This window comes from Stegostoma tigrinum, chromosome 38, assembly GCF_030684315.1.
Source record: "Stegostoma tigrinum isolate sSteTig4 chromosome 38, sSteTig4.hap1, whole genome shotgun sequence".
Taxonomy (NCBI): domain Eukaryota; kingdom Metazoa; phylum Chordata; class Chondrichthyes; order Orectolobiformes; family Stegostomatidae; genus Stegostoma; species Stegostoma tigrinum.
In genome coordinates, this window is record NC_081391.1 from 26,089,235 (window position 1) to 26,112,094 (window position 22,860).

The 22,860-nt window shown below is 41.9% G+C and overlaps 1 protein-coding gene across 1 annotated transcript in view; it reads right to left on the reverse strand.

Moving 5' to 3' along the window:
• Window positions 1–22,860, reverse strand: part of LOC125447092 (RNA binding protein fox-1 homolog 1-like) — a 347,070-nt gene that overhangs the window by 93,274 nt on the left and 230,936 nt on the right. Inside the window, 1 exon segment of the mRNA XM_048521195.2 lies at window positions 3,875–4,123. Within this exon segment, the coding sequence (XP_048377152.2) occupies window positions 3,875–4,123 (249 nt within the window).

Here is a 22,860-nt window from a genome sequence, read left to right on the forward strand (position 1 = left end):
GTAAAATTGCAGTAATTAAAAAGAATTACCTGCAATGCTCTGATTTTAAAGGCAAGTTTTAATTTATTTTTCAAATGAATTTGCGGATTGCTGCAAACATGTGACCATGAAGAAAAATTCAAATGGGAGTTTCAACACTCACTTCCTGAGTGGCCATATAAGCTATCAGCACCCAGTATTGCTTTACTATGCTCGAAGAAGTAAATTTCTTGCATTTATTTCGATACCTTTTAAAGTGAGCAGCTAAGGTTGAACCAGGATAGAGGAAATTTAATTGATGTTGGAACCTTTCACAGCACCTAAAAGGGTCCAAAAGTTAATTTTACAAAAAATTTTACTGCTGTCAAATCCAAGTACAGTTTGTACTAAGCCCAGACTATTAAATATCTCACACATACAGTTCAAATGTTCTGAAATAACTACCCAAATGATTTAGAAAATTGGGTAACCCTAGCCCTAAATGATTTAGAAAACTGGAGCAGTTTTAAGAATTGATTTTTCAGCATCCAATAGTTACATGGAAAACTGTGGATACTGTAGGTATAGAATAAAAAGCAGTTTCTCTTGTCTTCCAAGGCCTGATCAAAGGCCTTATTCCACCCACACCTCTAACTCCGTTCTCAGTTGTGACAAAAGCTCCTTGACTTGAAATATCAACTTGTTTCTCTCTCTCTCTCGACTGCCAGAACCAGCTGACTGCTTCTACAATGTTCAGTTTTTATTTACAATGAGTAGGTGTTTGAGATAGCAATAGTTGGGACTAAATATTAGATAGGAATTAAATCAGTTAATTCCTAATTTATATAAATGAACCATAATGAAAAGAAATCGGCCACCTTGATATTAATGAAGCATCTCAATTTCACAATAAAAATTACAATTACACCTTTAAGTTAATAAAATATCACAACATGAATGACACCAATAAAGATATTTTTTACATGGAGCCATTAAAGATAATATTGAGTCTTGAAGTCTGTAAGATGTTGTCCACCAGTGTGTATTGGACTTCACTGGAACAGTGCAGGATGGCAGTGTGAGAACGAGAGTAAGATGGTGGATTGAAACAGCAAGCAACTGGACGGTCAGAGCCGCTATGGCATTGAAAATAAAAATCATACTTGGCTATTTCTGCCATCTCTAGGAGGATGCTGTCACTAAACATCTTTACATCTCCTCAACCTTGTCAGCGGTTTGCAGGGTCCATTCCCTCCATTAGACTCCCTAGTCCATTCCTCAGTTATTCCTAACACTTAGGTTCTCCTCACCCACTCCACACCTCCCTTTGGCCCTCACCCCCACTCCAATTTCAGGTGGTATAACACTTGAACTTTTACTTCTTCCCTCATCATGGTCCAACGCCCTAAACATATGTTCCAGGTGAAACAGCAATTTGCAAGTACTTCTTTAAATTTAATCTATTGTATTGCTGCTTAGAGTGCACTCTCTGCTACATTGGTAAATGCAGTCTGTTTTGCAAAACACCTTTGCTTTGTCCACAAGAATGATCTCAAACCTCCTAGTTAATCGCCATTTCAATGCATCATCTTGCTCTCAAGGTAACATCTCCATCCTAGGCCTGCAGCAATGCTCCAGCAAAGCCCAAAGAAAGCAAGTGAATAGTAGCTCACTTTACAGCCTTCAGTACTTAATATTGAGTTGAACAATTCTGTATCATGACATAGCCCCACCCATGTGCCGCAGGCATGTATTTGCTCACAGCAAAGCTGATCAATTTTTGATTATTGACAATTACCATTAGCACCTGGATCTACATGCTCTACAAACATGAGTGCTCCCTTTGTCTTTTGTTCTGGGCCCCTTCACCTTCTGTTCCATTTGCTCCTCCTCCCACTTTGTCAGAGGAGTGAACATAATCATCTTGTAGCCTCAAAAACAGAGGAAGGGTCACCAGTCTCAAAACGTTAACTCTGATCTTTTTCTTCAGATTCTGCCAGACCTGCTGAACTTTTCCAGCAACTTCTGTTTTTGTTCCTGATTTACAGGATCCACAGTTCTTTCGGGTTTTATCTTGTAGCCTCCTTCAGATCTTAAGAGTCACTGAACTCAACACTTCTCGTTCTATCTTTCTAAAGATGCTGCCAGAACTGCTGAGTTTTTCCATCACTTATTTTTTTATTTGGCATTAAAAGGTTTAGAAAGAGAAATTCAGAACTTTCTGGGATGAGCTCAAACTTCACTTTATAAAACAGCTTAATTAAAGGACACCCATGCTCAATTTAGCAGGATCATTGCCCATCATTCTGTAGGTAATGAAAATTCATATTTGATTCCTAGGTGACTCTTATTTTGATGACCTCTAGTTTTGCTCTTCATCACAACTCTTCTCCTTTACTACAGCCCATCATAATTTTAAAGTTTTCTATTTGGTCTCCTCCTCTTTTCAAAATAAGATTGACACATAATTATTGTTAGATATGACCCATTTTTCCAGCATAATTCCTGTAATGAATCTGCAGGCTCTCCTTTTTATAACACAACACTTTGAATTGTACTTAGCAAGCCAAGTGCACTCTAACCAAGGTTCAATACGGGGTTTAGCATACATCCTTCACTTTTTTAAAATTTCAGTGTTTCTTAATATAAACTCTAGTGGTTGCTTTGTTTATCTACAGTCTTAACTCGCATCACTCTGACTATTTTACTTATGTATATGTACTCCCAGATACTTTTTGAGTCCTCCATGTCAGTTAGATTATTAATTTCCAATTAAGAATGCACTTATTTTCCTAATCAAAATGTTATACCCCATGATTAGCTTTGTGAAAATCCATTTGTCGATTATTTGCTCATTCTTCATGGTTATTATGGTCTCTCTTAAATATGGACTCAATCTTTAAATTTGGCATCATCCATAAACTTTGGAAACAAAGCCACAATTTCTAAGTTTAAATCACAATACAAATTGTGAACAACCGGGCTACCATGAGGATACCCACTTTTCACCATTCACCACTCTGAACAGTTACTCCCTATACCTTCTCCCTACTTTTGCCTTGAAGTTGGAATAGCCTCACACAACATGATGCGAAAGAGTGAAAAAGCAACTCATTTGTGAGTAGCTGATTTTCGCATTTTAAAAAGTGCGGGCAGGCGTAAAGGGCATGACAACTGGAAGACAGCAATCAGGTGCAAACATTGTTTATTCAGTTATGATCATTAAACCTACCGTATAGAAACACTTAGCTGCAGTTGCAGCTATCAAATTTTTCCAATCTATTATAGAGGAGACTTTTTAATGCCTTAAGGTCTGCTTTGTGCAATTATATTCTCTCAGACTGCAAAACCCACAAGAAGATAGCACTACAATGCCAACAGATTGTCCCTAATGCTTTTGGCATCAATAAATCCCTTATTGGCTATGAATTTTTCTGGGTAGCTCAGATAGGAACTAACACAATTTGAAAAATTATACAAATTCTACTGTCAGCAGACACAATGTGGATAACTTGGTTCTTGCTGTAGATTTGTTGCAGTGACCAATACAAATGGAAAATGCAATTTCACTGCAGTCAGCCTTCTCATTTTCAGTTCTCAGTATAAACCTACACAAATGACACTTTTACTTAAAGCCTCATTCATGTGCAACTGTACATATGGGAAGTTTGGGCAATGGTCATTCAATGCATTGTGCAGTACAGAATCAGTAATAGCAAAAACTGGCAATTTACAACATTCCTTCTTTAAATGGAATATAAATGACATGACTGCCTGATATAAAATAATATGCGCTGTATAACTGGGTCTTCCTGTGGGGTTGTGCTGATATGATTTGTAATGAACATATAAAGTTAACTGCTTTTGCATCACATCACTGTGTAGGATGAACACTAAAGTCTGGTTTTTGACTTACTGTGGCAGTTCCAGATACAGGCTGCACATTGGCAATTGTGCCACTCTGCTCCCCAAGAGTCTGACTGGATGCGTAGATATTCAGAGTGTGCTCTGGGACTGGCGTCTGGCCTGTGTAGTCCTGAGTGTGTGGAACAGTGTATTCTGTTGGAATTCCATTCTGAGGTGGTGGTGGAGGAGGGGGAGGGAATGGAACTGTAGCGTACGGCTGTACCATAGCATCTGGGGTGGCTGCTGGCTCCTGGCTACCCTAAGAAAGATAAATGAAAAATGGCATTTGAGGAAAGTTTCTCAGGACATTCTTGGACAGGGTTTAAATGTTCATCAATAAATGACTTGACTGACATGTTCACATTTAGACACCAACAACAATCTTGCAAGACTGTTTTTCTGTAGAAAACTGCTGCAAAATGCCTATTCATTTATAAGACGTGAAATTTTAGAAATTATGAAAATTTTAGAAATAATGCCTAACTTCCAGAGCAGCTAATCAGAAGTAAAATGTTAAGTGCTGAAAATCTGAGATTAAAGAAATTAGTGGAAACAAAATAGAAATTGCTGGAAAAGTTCAGCAAGTCTGGAAGCATCTGCGAAGGGAAAAAAACAGAGTTAACGTTTTGGGTCTGGTGACCTTGCCTCAGTTTTGAGGAAGGATCATCAGACCTGAAACATTAACTCTGTTTTTTAACCCTTTGCAGATGCTGCCAGATCTGCTGAGCTTTTCCAGCAATTTCTGTTTTGTTTCTTGATTTACAGAGTCTGCAGTTCTTTCGTTTTTTTTTAAAAAAAGAAAACTGTGTTGATCATGGTACGGTCAATATCTGCGAAAAAGATTAACAGGTTATTGTCACTATGACAAAGGGTCTCCAACCAAAACCACATCTCTCCAAGACATTGATGTATTCACACACTCCAAGCATTTTCTAATTGTGTACTTGTAACGGTATTCCCAGAGTCAGATTAGAAATATTTCACGGCATCCTTGCATTGCATTTTGGTATACCAAACACCAGATGGGAAGTAGCAAGCTATTTTCAAGACCCTCATTAAGGGTTAACACAGTTGACAGTGCATTACAACAACCATTTCATACTGAATCACAATCTCACATTGGCAATGCAGAATTGTTACTTTCACTACAGTTCTATCTTTATGGGGTATGCTTCAGCTTTGTAACACAATGGGACGTGCTCAGAGGAAAATACTATTGCTAACTAGTGTGTTCCAAAATGGTCGCATTATGTAGCAAGTGTGTATAAATTACGTTAGTATATTACATTGGTATGCATAAATGCTGGTGGTGTAAGAAAGCAGTGACTTTCAAACATTGTGGGATTCCAAACATTGACCCATTCTCACTGAGCAGTAGTAATGCAGTTGAACGCCTATCTTAGATTTGGTACAGAGTCCCAGATCTGGTTGATGAAAATTACACAAATATCGCACCATATTTGTGTAACGGAGGAGATGGATGGGTACAAGATTTGGAGCATGCAACAAAGCAGACAGCAGCAGGGGGTGACTAGCGGCAAAACAGCTGGAGCAACTTTTGTTTTAAAAAATGAAGTTTGACTTCAAGGTAACAAAATGTGGAGCTGGATGAACACAGCAGGCCAAGCAGCATCTCAGGAGCACAAAAGCTGACGTTTCTGGCCTAGAGATGCTGCCTGGCCTGCTGTGTTCATCCAGCTCCACACTTTGTTATCTTGGATTCTCCAGCATCTGCAGTTCCCATTATCTTTGACTTCACACTAAGAGTTGACACCGTGAACTTGCAGGCCAAGAAAGCTTTCAAATATTCCCTTCCCTTAATCACACTCTAGTGGCATGACCAAAAAAAAGACTGAAAATACATTTAAAGGCCATATATTTGAATTCTGAAATAAACCACACCTTAATAGTGAAAAGTTTGGTTATATGTAGTGCACAAGGGTTGGAGCATTAAGGAGTTAAAAATTCTGAGGGATCAGCATTAACAAAATGACAATATTCTAAAAAAAACTACATTCTGTAAGGCAGAAGAAACCTACTAATCCACTGCAATGAGACTTCATGTTCCTTGTCCTTACTGATCCCAATTACAGATCATGAGTTATTTTGTTGCCGACAACAGTAAAATCCTATGCTTCCAGGAAAGGGGAAAAATACAAAATATACTGATATCCACAGAAATGATAAATTATCCAAAGGATGGGAATACAATTCAACCAGCAATTAGACACTATTACAAAATGTGTCAGTGAAAACTGACAATGCAACTCATCTCACACCAACCCACTTCAATGATACAGGAGGCTAGGACTTATTTAAAATTAAGATCCTACCAGTAATAATAATAATGCTTCACCACATCATGTTAAACATTGTCCAACCAGAGCAACAGAACAGTCCCCATCTACAACGCAAAATAGTTTTCAGGTACAACTAACTGGTTTATTCAATGTAAAAAAAAATTAGATATTTTTGAAAGAATAAAGAGAATTGAAAAGGGCAGAGCAGTGAACATGATCTATATGGACTTCAGTTAGGCATTCGCCAAAGCTCCTCATGGTAGGCTGGTTAGCAATGGTAAATCACATGAAGTACAGGGAGAACTAGTTATTTGGGTATGTGTCTGGGTCAAAGGGAGAAGACACAGGGTGGTGATGGAGTGTTGTTTTTCAAACTGGAGCCTGGGACCAGTGGTATGCTGCAAGGATCAGTGTTGGATCCACTGCTTTTTTTGTCATTTATATAAATGATTTGGAGGTGAACAGGTCCTGGGGAGTATTAGCGAATAATGAGATGTTGGAGTGCAAGTTCATAGTTCCTTGAAAGTGAAGTCACAGGTCGATAAGTTAGTGAAGGAGGCATTTGGAATGCTTGCCTTTATCAATCAGAGCATTGAGTATAGGAAGTGGGGAGGTTTTGGTGCGGCTATACAGGACATTGTTTTGGCCACTTTTGGGATAAGTTCTGGTCTCCCTGCTATAGAGAGGATGTTGTGAAACTTGAAAGGATTCAGAAGAGATTTACCAGGATGTTAAATAAAAACCAGACCAATTGCAGATTCCGTAAATCAGGAACAAAAAGTTGTTGGAAAAGCTCAGCAGGTCTGGCAGCTGAAAAACTGATTTTTTTCTTCAGAGATGTTGCCAGGCCTGCTGAGCAACTTCTGTTTTTGTTCCTGTTATTTTTTAACCAGAACGTTGGCAGGTTTGGAGGATTTGAGCTATAGGGAGAGGTTGAATAGGCTGGGGCTATTTTCCCCTCAAGCATCAGAAGCTGAGGGGTGACTTTATAGAGATTTATAAAATCATGAGTGGCATGGATACGGTGAAAAGCCAAGGTCTTTTCCCCAGCGTAGGGGAGTCCAAATCTAGAGGGCATAGGTTGCAGGTGAAAGGGGAAAGATTTAAGATAGGTCCTAAGGGACAACTTAGAGGATGGTACATGAATGGAACGAGCTGCCAAAAGCAGTAGTGGAGGCTGGTACAATTACAACATTTAAAAGGCATCTGGATGGGGATATAAATAAGAAAAGGGATGGCGGGTAAAAACAAAGGAAAATCCGCAATTATTTTACATGTAGATTAAGCATAAGGGGATAAGTAAGGACAATAGGGTCCATTAAGAAGTGATCGCTTATACAATGAGCTAGAGGATGCAAGTAGGGTTCTAACACTGTGTTGATGTTCACCAGTGAGAGGGGCGATGCGTATACAGAAATCAGGGAGAAAGACTGCTATACGTTCAAAGAAATTAGCAGAGACAGTGAGGAGGTTCTGAGTGGTCTGACAGGCTTAAACGTAGATAAATTTTCTGGGTTGGATGAAATATATCCCAGGCTAAGGCAAGGGAATAAACAGCAGAAGCGCTAGTGACAATTTTGAATTTCTCTCTAGCTGCAAGAGAGACAAGACACCAGAGCACTGGAGGGCAGCCAATACTGTACCATTATTAAAGAATGCAGCAAAGGATGAACAAGAAATCTAACCTCAGTAGTAGAGAAAATATTGGAAACAATTCTGGGGTCAGAACTAATCTGCACTTGGGAAAGGATTAATCAAGAACAGTCAGCATAGTTTTGCTGAGGGGAGATCATGTCTGATCAACCTGCTCAAACTTTTCAAAAAGATAACCAGGTGTATACTTGAGGGCAATGCATTTTGACTTGGCCTACTTGGAGTTCAATGACGTTTTGATAGGTGTGCCACATAGGAGACTGGCAGTTAGCTTAACAGTCCATGGAATACAGGAAAATTTAGCTAATCGATCAAGTGACAGTAAGCAGGTGACAATAGTCAAAGGGTGTTTTTTTTGTGGCTGAAAGCCTGTATTCATTGAGGTTCACAGAGTTCAGTGCGGAGCTCTTGCTGTTTGTGACTCTTATATACAATTTAGATTTGAATGTAGATGTGGCCGATCAATGAGTTTACCAATGGTACAAAAATTGTTCGGGTGATAAATATTGAGGAAGATGGCCTTAGATTACAGGATATTAATGGGCTGGTCAGATGGACTGATCAGTAACAAATGTAATTCAATTTGGATAAATGAGATGATGCACCTAGGCAGGACAAAGATGGCAAAGAAACAGTGGATGAACAGGAGGACTCTGTAGAGCACTGAGGATCAAACAGACCTTGTCTATCAATCCCTTAAAGTAGAAGCACAAGTAGCTAGACTAGTGAGGAAGGCACATGGGATACTTGCCTTTAGATATTTTCAAATCAACCTGTTCAGAGAAGTTATCACGCATCTCTGCAGCAGGTGGAACTTGAACCTGGGCCTCATAGACAGGGTAGACAGGAAGAAACATTTTCTCTTGATGGAGGGATCTTTGATCGGGGGCTCAGATTTTAAGTTAAGGGGTTTAGTGTGGATGAGAGGAAAATTTTTTCATCCAGAAGATGGTGGGAATCTGGAAATCCCCTGCTTGTAAGGATGGTAGTGGCAGAAACCCTCATAACATTTTAGTAGTATTTAGATGTACACTTACAATGTCAAGGCAAACAAGGCTATCGGCTAAATGCTGGAAAATGGGTTTGGAATATTTTAGTATCAGAGATAATGGGAACTGCAGATGCTGGAGATTCCAAGATAATAAAATGTGAGGCTGGATGAACACAGCAGGCCAAGCAGCATCTCAGGAGCACAAAAGCTGACGTTTCGGGCCTAGACCCTTCATCAGAGAGGGGGATGGGGGGAGGGAACTGGAATAAATAGGGAGAGAGCGGGAGGCGGACCGAAGATGGAGAGTAAAGAAGATAGGTGGAGAGGGTGTAGGTGGGGAGGTAGGGAGGGGATAGGTCAGTCCAGGGAAGACGGACAGGTCAAGGAGGTGGGATGAGGTTAGTAGGTAGCTGGGGGTGCGGCTTGGGGTGGGAGGAAGGGATGGGTGAGAGGAAGAACCGGTTAGGGAGGCAGAGACAGGTTGGACTGGTTTTGGGATGCAGTGGGTGGGGGGGAAGAGCTGGGCTGGTTGTGTGGTGCAGTGGAGGGAGGGGATGCACTGGGCTGGTTTAGGGATGCAGTAGGGGAAGGGGAGATTTTGAAACTGGTGAAGTCCACATTGATACCATATGGCTGCAGGGTTCCCAGGCGGAATATGAGTTGCTGTTCCTGCTCCCCAGAGGAGCTCGAACAGTTCATCCACTTCACCAACACCTTCCACCCCAACCTTCAGTTCACCTGGGCCATCTCCAGCACATCCCTCACCTTCCTGGACCTCTCAGTCTCCATCTCAGGCAACCAGCTTGTAACTGATGTCCATTTCAAGCCCACCGACTCCCACAGCTACCTAGAATACACCTCCTCCCACCCACCCTCCTGCAAAAATTCCATCCCCTATTCCCAATTCCTCCGCCTCCGCCGCATCTGCTCCCACGATAAGACATTCCACTCCCGCACATCCCAGATGTCCAAGTTCTTTAAGGACCGCAACTTTCCCCCCACGGTGATTGAGAACGCCCTTGACCGCGTCTCCCGCATTTCCCGCGACACATCCCTCACACCCCGCCCCCGCCACAACCGCCCCAAGAGGATCCCCCTCGTTCTCACACACCACCCTACCAACCTCCGGATACAACGCATTATCCTCCGACACTTCCGCCATTTACAATCCGACCCCACCACCCAAGACATTTTTCCATCCCCTCCCCTGTCTGCTTTCCGGAGAGACCACTCTCTCCGTGACTCCCTTGTTCGCTCCACACTGCCCTCCAACCCCACCACACCCGGCACCTTCCCCTGCAACCGCAGGAAATGCTACACTTGTCCCCACACCTCCTCCCTCACCCCCATCCCAGACCCCAAGATGACATTCCACATTAAGCAGAGGTTCACCTGCACATCTGCCAATGTGGTATACTGCATCCACTGTACCCGGTGCGGCTTCCTCTACATTGGGGAAACCAAGCGGAGGCTTGGGGACCGCTTTGCAGAACACCTCCGCTCAGTTCGCAACAAACAACTGCACCTCCCAGTCGCAAACCATTTCCACTCCCCCTCCCATTCGCTTGATGACATGTCCATCATGGGCCTCCTGCACTGCCACAATGATGCCACCCGAAGGTTGCAGGAACAGCAACTCATATTCCGCCTGGGAACCCTGCAGCCATATGGTATCAATGTGGACTTCACCAGTTTCAAAATCTCCCCTTCCCCTACTGCATCCCTAAACCAGCCCAGTGCATCCCCTCCCCCCACTGCACCACACAACCAGCCCAGCTCTTCCCCCCCACCCACTGCATCCCAAAACCAGTCCAACCTGTCTCTGCCTCCCTAACCGGTTCTTCCTCTCACCCATCCCTTCCTCCCACCCCAAGCCGCACCCCCAGCTACCTACTAACCTCATCCCACCTCCTTGACCTGTCCGTCTTCCCTGGACTGACCTATCCCCTCCCTACCTCCCCACCTACACCCTCTCCACCTATCTTCTTTACTCTCCATCTTCGGTCCGCCTCCCGCTCTCTCCCTATTTATTCCAGTTCCCTCCCCCCATCCCCCTCTCTGATGAAGGGTCTAGGCCCGAAACGTCAGCTTTTGTGCTCCTGAGATGCTGCTTGGCCTGCTGTGTTCATCCAGCCTCACATTTTATTATCTTGGAATATTTTAGTGCTTAGTTTTGACTGGCACAGACACAATGGACACAAGGCTTTTTTCTGCGATGTAGACCTCATGATTCAAAAGAAAGCTGCAGCAAAGAGGGGCTTACATAGAACAAAAAAAAGCACAGCACAAGGAACAGGCCCTTTCGCTCATCAAGACTACGCCAACACAACGCCTTTCTAAACTAAAAACCTTTTGCCTCTACGTGGGCTATATCTCTCTTTTCCCTTCTTACTCAGATTTGTCAAAATGCCTCGAACATTGCTATTGTATCCGCTTCCACGATCTCCTTTGGCAGTGCATTTCAGACTCTCACCACCCTGTGTAAAAAAAATGCCTCTCACATCCTTTAAACTTACTCCTTTCACCTTAAATTTACATCCATTAGTAAGTGACATTTCTACCCTTGTAATGACTCTGACCATCCATACCCCTCATAATTTTATAAACTTCTACCAGGTTGCCCTTCAATGTTCAACATTCAAGTGAAAACAAAGCAAATTTGTCTAATCTCTCTTCATAGATAATGTCCTCCAAAGGAGGCAACATTCTGGTAAACTGTTGCTGTACCCCCTCCGAAGCCTCCACACCCTTCACCAGAACTGTACACAATATTCCAAATATAGCCTAACTAAAAAGTTCTATACAGTTGCAATATGACTTGCCAATTTTTATACTCTATGCCCCAAACAGTGAAGCCAAGTATGTTATACGTCTTCTTGACCACCTTATTCACTTCAGTTACCACTCTAAGGGAACTGCGGACCCAGATATGATAGACTCCCCTGTATGTTGATGCTACTAAGGGTTCTTCCATCGACTGTGTATTTCCCTCCGCATTAAACCTTCCAAAATGCTTCACCAGATTTATCCAGATTAAACCCTATCATTTCTCCAGTCAACTGTATCCTCAGACAATCCTCCTCACTATTTGCAGCTCCCCCGATCTTTGTGCATCTGCAAATGTATTAATCAGGCCAGCTATGTTCTCCTCCAACACACACAGACACATACAGCTAACAACAGGGGCTCCAGCACTGATGCCTGTAGAAGACCACTGGTCACAGATCTAGTCCGAAAAACACCCTTCTGTTGCTACACTCTGTCTTTTATGATAAGCTAGTTCTGTATCCATCTTACCAGAGCACCGCTGATCCCAAGTGGCCTCATATTGACAGAATGGGAATTGGCCAGGTTGGATTTTTTCTGCTTTGTGTGTGCAAGACATACCTGGGCAATTTTCCACATTGCCAGGTCGATACCAGTGTCATAAGTGTACTTGAATAGTTTGGCTTGAGGCACATGTTCTGGAACACAAATCTTTAATACTATTTTGCTGGAATGTTGTCAGGGCCTAAATCTTTTTAGTACTCACTACTTTCAGCCATTTCTTGATATCTCGCAGGATTAACCAAATTGCCTGGAGTCTGGCATCTGCGAAACCGGGGACATCCGGAAGATCATACTGTGCCTCAGTTCTCCACCAATGGCTATCGACCCTGTGCCACAGAGTTATACAGCATTGAAAGAGGCCCTTCGGTCCAACTCATCCAAGCCAATCAAGTTTCCCAAACTAAACTAATCTCACTTGCCTAAGTCTGGTCCATATCCCTCCAAACCTTTCCTACTCATAAAAACTTATCCAAATATCTATTAAACGTTCTAACTCTGGTGTGGCTGCACTTGGAGTATTGTGTACAGTTCTGGTCACCGCATTATAAGAAGGATGTGGAAGCTTTGGAAAAGGTGCAGAGGAGATTTACTAGGATGTTGCCTGGTATGGAGGGAAGGTCTTACAAGGAAAGGCTGAGGGACTTGAGGCTGTCTTCATTAGAGAGAAGGAGGTTGTGAGGTGACTTAATTGAGACATATAAAATAATCAGAGGATTAGATAGGGTGGATAGGGAGAGCCTTTTTCCTAGGATGGTGACAGCAAGCACGAGGGGGCATAGCTTTAAATTGAGGGGTGAAAGATATAGGACAGATGTCAGAGGTAGTTTCTTTACTCAGAGTAGTAAGGGAATGGAACGCTTTGCATGCAACGGTAGTAGATTCGCCAACTTTAGGTACATTTAAGTCGTCATTGGATAAGCATATGGATGTACATGGAATAGATGGGCTTGAGATCGGAATGATAGGTTGGCACAACATCGAGGGCCAAAGGGCCTGTACTGTGCTGTAATGTTCTATGTTCTATGTAACAGTACCTGCATCTATCACTTCCTCTGGCAGTTCATTCCACATACAAACCACCCTCTGCGTTCAGCAGCTGCAGCCCTCATGTACCTTTTAAATCTTTCTTCTCTTACCTTAAAATTACACTTTAAAATTTTGAACATCCCCCACCCTGGGGAAAAGACCTTTGCTATTCATCTTATCTATTCCTCTCATTATTTTATAAACCCAAACATCACCAGCGCAGGAAATGACATTACCAACCCAAGGAAACCTAAACAGATAAATAGAAAGCAGGACATAACACCAGCCCTTCACCAGAGGCTCACTGATGATGTTACCTAGAATGGTGACAAAACATCTGAAAACGAACATTCCAGCTCAGCGAACAAACTCACATCCAGAACCTCAACCTGAGCTAGAAATCTTCTCAAAACTCACTAAACCCCACTAAGATCACCCCTCAACCTCTTACGCTCCCGTGAAAGAAGTCCCACCATCCAGTCTCTCCTTATAACTCGAACCCTCCTGTCCTGGCAACATCCTGGTTTTCGAACCCTCTCCATTTTAAGGATATGGGCTGAGGAGTGGCAAATGGAGTGTAATTTGGTTAAAAGCAAGATATTATGTTTTGGTAAAACAAGGGGAGGGCTTAGACAGCTAATGGTAGGGCTCTAGGTAGTATTGTTGAATAGACTGACCTAGGGGCTCAGGTACATCGTTCTTTGGAAGTTACAGAGTTAGATCGGGTGGTTGGGGAAGCATTTAGCATGCTTGCCCTCATTGCTCAAACCACTGACCACAGGAGTTGGGGCATCATGTTGAGGTTATAGAGGATGTTGGTGAGGCCACTCCAGAAATCCTGTATTTAGTTCTGGTCTCCCTGCTATAGGAAAGATATTATTAAATTAGAGAGAGTTAAGAAGAGATTTACCAGGATGTTGCCAGGACTGGAGTATTCGAGTTATAAAGGAGGGACTAGATAGGCTGGGGCGGGGGTGTTTCCAAAATTGGAGCATATTTTTAAGGCGAGAAGAGGAAGATTTAAAAGGACCTGAGGGACAATGTTTTCAAGCAAAGGGTGGCTCATATGTGGAATGAACTGCCAAGGGAAGTGGTAGGTGCAGATACAGTTACAATATTTAAAAGACATTTGCGCAGATACATTAATATGAAATGTCTAGAGGAAACGGACCAAATATAGGTAAGTGGGACTAGGTTAGTTTGGGAAAGTTAGTTGGCATGGATGGGTTGGACTGAAGCGATTGTTTCCGCGCTGGACAACTATGACTCTATCGTTCTTCTAGCTGGGCAACCAGAACTGTCCAAAGGACTCCAAAAGCAGCCTCAATGTTCTGTAAAACATGAACATGCCACCCCAATTCCTATACTCAATGATCTGAGCAATGAACCATTGAGTATAAGAGCACCAATAGACCATTTCAAGACCTCAAGCTTGCTCTGCCATTCCCTATCATCATGGCTAATAATGGAGCTCTAATCTGAGCCTTCCTCTGATTGTTTTAGCCACAAGAGTTATACCTACTTTCTTAGGTGGTGGAAAATGCAGTTCAATGCAGAGAATAGTGAAGTTGCACAATCTGGGACGAAGTTAGGACAAAGAACAGTGAAATTAACTATCATTCTTAATGCGGACTAAAAATATTCAGGACCAAAGATAGCAGAAAACAAAATTTATATCTCTTTTAAAGAGATTACAGGAAGAATAAAAATCTCAAGTCACATGGAATTCTGAATTACATTGTTTGCTGCGTTTACAATCACGTCAAATGCATACAAATTAATTGGTGACGGCTGAAGCGCTTTAGGGACAAGTTTATGTTAAGATATTACAGTGAAAGTTTGTTGAAATCATAGCTAAATTTACAACACTTTTGTTCTTTTTGACGGTTTCTCGAAACTCCTCGACATTGACTCTCTGTTCCTACTTTGCAGATTATTTTTAAACCTAGAATACCACTAATTTACAGCACTCCTTCCTTGCCTGTAATTTTCTTTCCTCATTACTCTACTTTCCTTGCCTGCACCTTTTTCCTTCCCACTATCATATAATGCCATGAAATCGGAACTTTTGTTGCTGGGTCAAATCCTGGAACTTCCTTCCTCACATCAGAGTATACTCCCACTGCTTGGATTGCAGTGACTCGAAGCAGTGGCTCTCAGCCACCTTCTTGATGACATTGAGAGTTGGGCAATAAATGCAAGTCTCATCAACATCAGTAAATATCAAATAGAAAAGACAAAGAACTCAATTAATATCTTCATTACTGTTCCTTTTTAATTTCTAATAGGGTCTAACAGTTCTTCAAACATCCTTTCACCTACTGCTTATTCGTTCATTTACCACTTCTCTTCCATTTGTCTGCATTTATGCCTTCTTGATTTCCTTCCCTACTGCATTCTCCTTCATTTTCTTTTACATTAGTGTGGAATATTTACTACTATTTTACTCTTCTTCACAAACCACTGAAAAAAAGCATACCTTTAAACAGGTTTTTAAAATGGTCTCAGATACCACACTGCTACTAGTTCTCATGAAGCTGACTGCAAGCTTAATGTAAACTGTTGGGACTCAAGACCCGCAGGTGGGATTTCCTCCTTTAATGAAGTCTTTTTAGAGCTGGGTATTAGCGAGTTCATGTAACTTTATAATAACCGCGCAGCTGGTCAGATTTCTGGCAAACCAGAGACACTAGAATAAGTTTCACATACCAAGCTGGAACCTCAAAGTTTACACAATCACCTCTAGCAGAACTGGATCCAAAAGGTATTGGGGTCAAACTCTCTGCTCATTAGAGTCGTATCTGGCACACAAGAACATGGCTGTGTTTGTTGGAGGTCAATAATCTCAGTTCTAAGACATCTCTGCAGGAGTGCCTCAGGGTCGTGTCCTAGGCCCGACCATCTTCAGCTTTTTGTCAATGACTTTCCCTCCATAAGCTCAGAAGTGGGGATGTTTGCCAATGATTGCACAATGTTCAGCACTATTCATAATTCCTCAGATACCGAAGCAGTCTGTATGCAAATGCAACAAGATCTGGACAGGTTTGAACTGACTAATGTCTAGTGGAATTCATGCCATACAAATTCCAGGCAATGTGTCTTATCAGCAGTGGTCAGTCTAGTCAACACTCCTTGGCATTCAATGGTGTTACCATCATTGAATCCTCACTGTCAACATCCTGGGGGTCATTTTGACGAGGATCTTACTGGACTTGCCACAGAAACACAGTGGCCACAACAGCAGATATGGGACCAGAAGCTTGACACCATCCAGGACAAGGCAGCTTGCTTCATTGGTACCAAGTCCACAACCATCCACTGCCTCCACCACTGATGCACAGTAGCAGCAGTGTGAACCTCTGACAAGATGTGCCACAGAAATTTACCAGAACTCTTTAGGCAGTGTCTTCCAAACCCAAGACCAGTTTCATTTAGAAGGACAAGGACAGCAGACACATGGGAACGCCACCATCTGCAAGCCACTCACTAGCCTGTTTGGAAATGTTGTTACTGCGTGAAAATCTGGAGTTCTCTCTCCTCAGGGTATTGCAAGTCAACCAGCAATGTGGACTGCAGCAGTTCAAGAGGCACTCACTGCAACCATCTCAAGGGTAACTATGGACAAGCAATAAATGCTGGCCAGCCAGCAATATGCAGGTCCCAAGTGTCAGAGTCATAGAGATGTACAGCACAGAAACAAGCCCTTTGGCGCAGGCCAATCAGATTTCCTAAATTAATCTAGTCCCATTTACCAGCATTTGGCCCATATTCCTCAGAAACCTTCCTATTCATGTACCCATGAATAAAAAAAAATCACTTTTGATAGTAAGGTTTACTTTCAGTTACATAAATGAATTTTCTCCAATGGCTGCCACTTAAGATAGATGCACACCTCAACTATTAAAGGATGACTAAGACAATCACCAGCAGAGCAAACAATGTAGCTAGTCCGTAAAACTCTGGCATTATTCTAACCAAAGGCACCTTATAAACAAGGGCTCAATTCTCTTGTTCTTTGTGCTGGTCTTGGGAGGGAGGTGGGAATAATGAAACCTTTACATAAAAGGACAACATGCCTTAATCACAGTTATCATTCTTTTACAAAGATGGCAAGGGATGTGAAACAACAATGAAATAAATTGAGGGCTCCCCCTTGCTATATAATTCTACAAAATTTTACATCACTGAATTGAAATTCAATAAATAATTACCATGTCCATCATAGCAGCGAGACTGTATTTAATACCATGCTCAAAGTTAAGAATGTGTTAAACACTGATTTGTAGCATGCCAGCTCGTATCTACCGTATTGCACTTATGTAGTATAATTACCTGTCTCCATCTGTAATCTAAAAACCAAAACTGCTCTGAAGAACAGTTCTGGAGGGGGGGCCACTGGATACCAAATGTTTACTCTGATTTCTCTACGGATACAGTCAGACCTGAGATTTTCCAGCAATTTCTGTTTTTGTTCCATCTGTAACCTTCTGCTTTCTAAAAAAAAATCATTAAAATGTAACTCAGTACAACTTGCTTCATTACCCACCTTGCACGAGTGCCAGCTGGAATCAATTATTGGCACTTTTTAAAAATAGAGTCAAAAAGGGTACGTTCAACCCTCACCTTGAGGCTTTGGGTTGCTCCTTCAGTGTGAGATGGAAGGGTACCCCAATGTCCAAACAGCTGTTTTTCAGACAATACTTTCTGAATTGGAGCAAGTTCTCTCCCATTTGCCAACATTTTAGAATCACAAAATGGTTACACAGCACAAAAGGAAGGCTTTCAGCCCATGTTTGTAGCCCTCTCTGCAAAAGGGATTCAGCTGGTTTCCCCTTTCCTACCTTTTAACCCATACAGATCTGCAAATTTTCTCTTTAGATAACAATAATATTCAATTTCTGTATGAAATCATGACAGAATCTGCCACAACACCACCTCCCAACTCTATACTCAATGCACTGATCAATAAAGGCAAGCCTACCAAATGTCCTCTTCAGTACCCTGTCCACCTTCAAGGAACTACGGATTTGCAGTTCAAGGTCCTCCTTGTTCAGCAACACTCCCCAGGACTCTACCATTAAGTTTATAAATCCGGCCCTGAGTTGTCTTACCAAAATGCAACGCCTCACAATTATCGAAATTAAAGGCATCTGCCACTCGTCAGCTCATCTGATCAAGGTTTCATTGTACTCTCAGATAACCTTCTTCACTGTCCACTACACTTTCACTCTTGGTGTCATCTGCAAATTTAGTAACCATTCCTCCTGGACAAACATCCAACTCATTTTATACAAATGACAAAAAGCAGTGAACCCAGCACTGGTCCTTGTAGAACAGCGCTGGTCACGGATTCTGGTCCTAAAAGCAACCCTCCACTACCATCCTCTGTCTCCTACCTTTCAGCCAATTTTGTATCCAGATGGCTAGCCTCTCTAGATACCATGTGATCTAACCTTGTTAACTAGTCTACCACCGAGAACCTCAAATGCCTTCCTGATATCCATACAGACAATGCTTGGTTGTCAATTTTCCCTCTTCACAGAAGAACTCAAATCAAGTTAGTGAGATGTGATTTCCCATGCACAAAGCCATGTTGACAATCACTAATCAGACCATGCCTTGCCAAATACGTGTAAACCCTGTCCCTTAGAATCACCTCCAAAAACTTACTCACCACCGACCTCAGGTTCACCAGTCTATAGTTCCTTACCACCTTTCTTAAATAACAGCACGTTAGCCAGGTTCCAGTCTTCTGACACCTCACCCATGGCTATCAATGATATAGGTACCTCAGCAAAGCACTCAGCATTCACTTCCCTAGCTTCCCACAAAATTCTGGGATATACCTGACTCTTTATGCTTTTTAAGACATCTAGCACCACCTCTGTTAAATGGGCACTTTTCAAGTTATCACCATCTATTTCTCCAAGTCCTCAAGCTTCCATGTCCTTCTCCACAGTAAATACAGGCATGAAATACTCATTTATTATCTCGTCCATCTCCTGAGGTTCCACACAGAAATGGCCTTGATCATCTTTCAGGGCCCTATTCTCTCCCTAGTTACTCTTTTGCGCTTAATTTATTTGTAGAATCTCTTTGGATTCTCCTTAACCTTTTGTAAAAGCTATCCCATGTCCCTGCCCTCCTGATTTCCATTGATTAAAGTCCTCCTGCCCTGATACTTCGAGGGCTTCACTTGGCATCAGCTGACTATACCTACCATATGCGCTTTCTTTTTCTTGACCAGAGCCTCAGTTTCCCTCATCATCCATCACTGCCTACACCTTCCAGCCTTGCCCTTCACACTAACAGGAACAAAGTGCCTCTGGACTCTCATTATCTCATTTTTCAAGGCCTGTCACTGTCCAGCTGTCCTTTTACCTGCTAATAACCTCCTCCAATCACTTTTTAAGACGTTCCTGCTTAAAACTGTCAAAATTGGCCTTATTCCAATTTGGAACTTTAACTTTTAGATCAAGTCTATCCTTCTCCATGACGATTGTAAAACCAGAATTACGATCATTGGTCCCAAAGTACTCCCGTTCCCCAATGACGCCCCTGTTGCTTGCTTCTTGTACACATTTATATTCCTCTCCATCCAAACCCTTAACACTGTGGTGGTCCCAGCTCATGTCTGTATGACGGCAACCCCTAATGGTGGGGTGTGTGTGTGTGTGTGTGTGTGTGTGTGTGTGTGTGTGTACGCGCATGTATGCACATGCTGGGTGGGGGTGGGGGTGGGGGTGTGGAAAAGAGGTGCTGCTATGCTACAATCCCAATCAGAAGATCAGCCCACCCTTATACTGATCACTTCTAATGCAGAAGGGATTTCAATGAACCAAAAACTGAATTCCTGGCCCTACACCAGGTCCTCAGCCATGCATATATCTGCTACAGCTTCCTCTTCTTACTCTCATTGGCACATGCCATCGGGAGTAATCCAGACCACTATTTCTAGTTGAAGCTTAACCAGTGCTCTTATAGACCCATTTTAGCTTTCCTGCTTTTGTCTTCAACCAATACCAAAACTCATTAAATGGGGATATATCATTTATGGTTTTCAGGAACTTGACATGTGCAATTTGATGACATCTTGCATGCACTACAACTGTAATTTATTGCTTCTGAATATGCTGTACTGTCTTGAATTAAAGATGAAGCATAATATAAATGCATGCCAATTTCTCCTTGGAGTTCAGTAAAAATGGCACACACCTCATCCCACTCTGCAACTAAACCAAAATTTTTGGCTTCAGTGAGTCACCATTTCAGGTGAAAAGAGACATTATGCGCCTGCAATTTTCTCACCTTCCTGCTGAAATATTAAAATGTTATGACCATTTACAAATGCTGCTGTCAACAAGGGTTTCTGTTCATTAATGGTATTTCTGAAAACAAACAGTTTATTTGCCATAAGCCATAAACTCGTGTTTACTGTGCGCCATGTGTTGTGGAATGCCCAATTCCCCTCTGACTGTTAAATTTTTTTAAAATCACTCAGGGGCATGGGTCTCTCTGGCTGACCAGCATTTATTGTTCATCCCTAATTGAGCCAGCTTAGCAAGTCAGTGCACTTGCATCTCGACTCAAACCAGCACCAAGACATAAAGCACACTGATGTACAGAGCTAGTTCAATGACAGATTTAAAACTAACCATTTCAAACTTCTTAAATTTTCAGAAATATTTCAAATCATGTTTTACATTGTCATTTATCACTGCCATTTGATAAAAACAGACTTAGAAATCTGAGTCTATTTATCCACTACAATATAAATGTAGGAACGTGCTGCATGAAGGTCATTTTTGTGTTGTTACTTTTAGACTTGATATAAAGGAAAGGGCCCTTGAGACAGTCTTAAAAGAAAACTGTTAATAGCAATAGAAACAGCTGTGTTTAATTCTGTTTTTCAGAGGCTAAACATCTGAAGTGTAGAACTCATAAGTAACAACCACTTCAAAACTGAAGATAATGCAGAAAACTCTTTTACATTGTACAATTCATTTCCAGTGGTCGCTAGACATTCAGGAGGAGTGAGACTCGAATTCTGGAGAGTCCAAAGGCCCTTCAAATCAACCGTGATGCCTTTCTCTGCCAGTCAGTTTCAATTTATTGATTCAGAAGCCAAACTTTAAATAGGTTTCTAATTAGTTCAGTGTTACACAGACAGATTATTTTCCTGTTAACCATGGGGATTCAGCAAATTTTGGTTACAAAATACCGAAGTTTACAATTTGGTTACCACCATAACTGGTTTGATATGCTCAATACTTTTTGCTGGGATTGGTTAGCTCACTTGGCTGGACGACGGGTCTACAATGCACAGTAACACCAACAGCATTGGTTCAATTCCCACATCGACTTAGGTTACCATAAAAGGACACTACTTCTCAACCTCTCCCCTCACCTGAGGTGTGCTGACCTCAGGTTAAACCACTACCACTCATCTCTCCAAGAAACAGCAGCCCTAATCATTTGTAGGACTATGGCGACTTACTTTCATTTTGTGTTGTTCATTTTTATCATAGTGTGGGATGGGGTGAAAGAGAGAAATGAAAAATGGGTTTGTGGCATATTTTGTCAGGTTCTCTGTAGTACACTAAACTTCCAACTTTTGCGATGGACTATGCTATGTGGCTATTTCCTTCTCAGAATTGTTTTCCATTGCCATGAGGCACTCAGTCTGGCACCAGATAAAAGTTAGACACCTTAGTGGCAACTGGGCTTTTATTAGATCGGCGCTGTAAAGCCTTTCTGAAGAAATTTAAAACACCACGGATACTTAAAAGATCACAAAAAAGAAAACAAACAAAACATTAGCACAGATAGTGTTAACTGCATAAAGAGCTCCAGAAGCAATGGTAAAGAAATTCACAGCATTTGCCAAAGGCAGTCATTAATGAAAAACACATTTCAGCATGCGTCATGCAGAACTTTCCACTGCTATAGCCGATTCACTTCCAAGATGTCTGGCGCCCTCGGTACTAAAACACTAAATCCCGCCCATGCAAAATTTAATCTTATAGCTTTCAGCAGTCTTTGCTCTAACTATATTTTACAGGCTGCTTCTATTTCATTAATAACTCTGTCCATTGTCATATGTTCCACCTTCCCCTCCTAACTAGGATTTCAGATTTCATTACCCATATCATTTTACAGCACATTACTGCTTTGAGAGTGGTAGCAGGTATACAATGCTTTTGCAACTGAACTACTGCTATAATCCTAAATGTAACAAAAAAACATTTCCAGGAACAAAGTGCCTTAAACACATCCAAGCAAACAAGTTTTTTGGGATCCACAATTCCCTTTTTCAATATCAGCACTTGGAATCCGAAACAGAGGGAGATGAAAAGAAAGTAGAGGGGACACTTTCATCTGATATATTCAGTCTTGTATTCAGGACTCTACTACATTGAGAAAAGGTCCGCAGCCTATTTCCAAGTATTCTTAGTTTTGAAAGTTTCAGATCATTGCTGGCAATTTAAAAAAACACCTTTTACACAAATCACTGAGATAGCAAGAACTGCAGATGCTGCAGTCAGAGATAACAAAGTGTGGATCGGGACCCTTTTTCAGAAATGGGGAGAGCAGCAGAGACACCTGACCTGACCCGAAACATCAGTTTTCCTGTTCCTCTGATGCTGCCTGGCCTGCTGTGTTCCTTCAGCTCTACACTTTGTTATCCTTTACACA